Source organism: Priapulus caudatus, unplaced genomic scaffold (assembly GCF_000485595.1).
Source record: "Priapulus caudatus unplaced genomic scaffold, Priapulus_caudatus-5.0.1 Scaffold1745, whole genome shotgun sequence".
Classification (NCBI taxonomy): domain Eukaryota; kingdom Metazoa; phylum Priapulida; class Priapulimorpha; order Priapulimorphida; family Priapulidae; genus Priapulus; species Priapulus caudatus.
Window position 1 is genome coordinate 12,219 of NW_014578806.1, and position 2,274 is coordinate 14,492.

The 2,274-nt window shown below is 56.9% G+C and overlaps 1 protein-coding gene across 1 annotated transcript; it reads left to right on the forward strand.

The window, feature by feature from the left end:
- The first annotated feature begins 13 nt into the window (after positions 1–13).
- LOC106817493 (ras-related C3 botulinum toxin substrate 1-like) lies at positions 14–2,060 on the forward strand. Its single transcript, XM_014822160.1, has 2 exons — positions 14–197; positions 1,005–2,060. The coding sequence occupies exons 1-2, from the start codon at positions 14–16 to the stop codon at positions 1,157–1,159; spliced, it is 339 nt and encodes a 112-aa protein (XP_014677646.1). The 3' UTR covers positions 1,160–2,060.
- Positions 2,061–2,274: the final 214 nt, after the last annotated feature.

A 2,274-nucleotide genomic window follows, 5' to 3' on the forward strand; every position in this document is an offset into this window, starting at 1 on the left:
GCGTAGACACGCCATGCACGCCGTGTACGGTAACTGTACGCTGCCGTCGTCGTTGTTACAGTGGTTCCCCGAGGTTAGCCACCACTGCCCCAACACACCCATCATCCTCGTCGGCACGAAGCTCGACCTGCGGGAGGAGAAGGACACCATCGAGAAACTAAAGGAGAAGAAGCTGGCTCCGATCACGTATCCACAAGGTAGGGGGCGCCACGATGCAGGGGGGCGCCACGAGGCAGGGGGCGCCACGAGGCAGGGGGTTTGTGGCAGGGGGCGCCACGAGGCAGGGGTGCCACGATGCAGGGGGCGCCACGAGGAAGGGGGCGCCACGAGGCAAGGGAACCACGAGGCAGGGGCCGTCCTCAGCGGAGGAGAAAGTGTATAATTTGTGATGATAATGTGTGATAATGTGTGATCGAATCGATGTATATATATATAATGATTATTATATCACATTTCGGATGATGTATTAATTCATTGATCAATCTATTGATTGATATATTGACAAGGTAGGGGGCACCACGAGGTAGGAGCCATCCTCAGCGGAGGAGCCGATCGATCGATGTGTATATAATGATTATTGTATCGTGTGTTGGATGATGTATTAATTCATTGATCAATCTATTGATTAATATATCCTCAAGGGGACACCCAAAGGCAGGGGCCGGCCGCTAGAGTCAGTCGATCGATTGATCGATCTATTGGTTAATATGTCCACAAGAGGGCGCCCCGAGGCAAGTGTCTTTGCCGCTAAAATCGTCAAGTTGTCGTGCATCATTGCGACCATTAGTGTCTCTCGTCGCCCGCAGGTGGCGCCTACCTCTTCCTCGTCGTCCGTTATTGCAGGTCTGGCGATGGCTAAGGAAATCGGATCGGTGAAGTAGCTCGAGTGTTCTCGTTAGTGTCTCTCGTCGCCCGCAGGTGGCGCCTACCTCCTCGTCCGACCATTAGTGTCTCTCGTCGCCCGCAGGTGGCGCTAACCTCCTCCTCCTCGTCCGTTATTGCAGGTCTGGCGATGGCTAAGGAGATCGGATCGGTGAAGTACCTCGAGTGTTCGGCGCTCACGCAGAAGGGACTGAAGACGGTGTTCGACGAGGCGATCCGAGCTGTGCTCTGCCCGCGCCCCAAGCCCAAGAAGACGAAGAAATGCTCGTTACTCTAACCGACCACCAGGTGTCGCCGCCGTCATCAAGCGTCGGAGCGGAGCGTCGGGGGAATGGGGGAGGGGCGACGGCAGAGTCGTTCGTGTTTTGGCCAGTGCGCGGAGGGTTTACGGGCTGCACGACGACGGTCGTCGCGGAGACGTGGTCGTTGCGGCGACGGACGTCGCGGAGACGCGGTCATTGTGGCAGCAGTCGTCGTGGAGACACGGTCATTGCGGCGGCGGTCGTCGCGGTGACGCGGTCATTGCGGCAGCGGTCGTCGTGGAGACACGGTCATTGCGGCGGCGGTCGTCGCGGAGACGCGGTCATTGTGGCGACGGTCGTCGTGGCGACGCGGTCGTCGTGGAGACGCGGTCGTCACGGAGACGCGGTCGTCGTGGCGATGGTAACATTAAGAAATCTGTGGCCGCTCTCAATGAGACATGCTTGAAATCGTTCATCTAGCGAAAGAGTCACGTTGTTTGCCGTCCGTCGATCGTCCAACGTTTTCCACTCGCTCTCCCTATCTGTATCTCTATCTCTCTCTCTCCTCCCTCTCTCTCTCCCCCCTCTCCCTTCTCTTCTCTCTTTCTCTCTCTCGCTCTCGGTGAAAGAACCCGCATCGCACGGTCGCTCCGTCCGTCAGGCTCCGAAAATATTCCTCCGTCGTCTCTCGCGCGCGCGCGTTTTTGATTTCTGTAATTGTCGCTAGGGGGCGCTGCAGTTTGTTCATCGCCGAGTCGTCCTCCATGTGTCGTATTTTTAACTTGCGGATCTTCTGCCCGGGATAATTCATAATTAATTTAACGACGTGGTCTAACGACGCGATGTGCTACCATCGCGAGAACTTCCTCCTTCTCCTCCTCCTCCTCCGTACCTTATCTCCGTACTGTAAATAGATTTGTACGCGCGGTCGGGCGGTAAAAAAAGAAGTAAAGGGAAGAAAGAGGGAGAGGCTCTCGTTTTTGGCGGTCGGTCGATCGTAGGTACTAGGCTAGTGTAAATACAACGATCCCTCGCCCCGCCCCCGCGCACGCCATCACTCGCCCCTCGATGCTTCTCTCTCTCGGACACCAGGGCGGCGCCACGCGTGCTTGCGTCTTGCGGCTGCCGGGGAAAAGTCGGCGTTTCCTCC

What these genes read in the sequence shown, in the direction of transcription:
- LOC106817493 (XM_014822160.1), top strand. Translation starts at nt 14, where the DNA reads ATGCACGCCGTGTACGGTAACTGTACGCTGCCGTCGTCGTTGTTACAG. An exon ending in TCCGATCACGTATCCACAAG is followed by an intron (nt 198 to 1,004) that starts GTAGGGGGCGCC and finishes CCGTTATTGCAG; the next exon opens with GTCTGGCGATGGCTAAGGAG.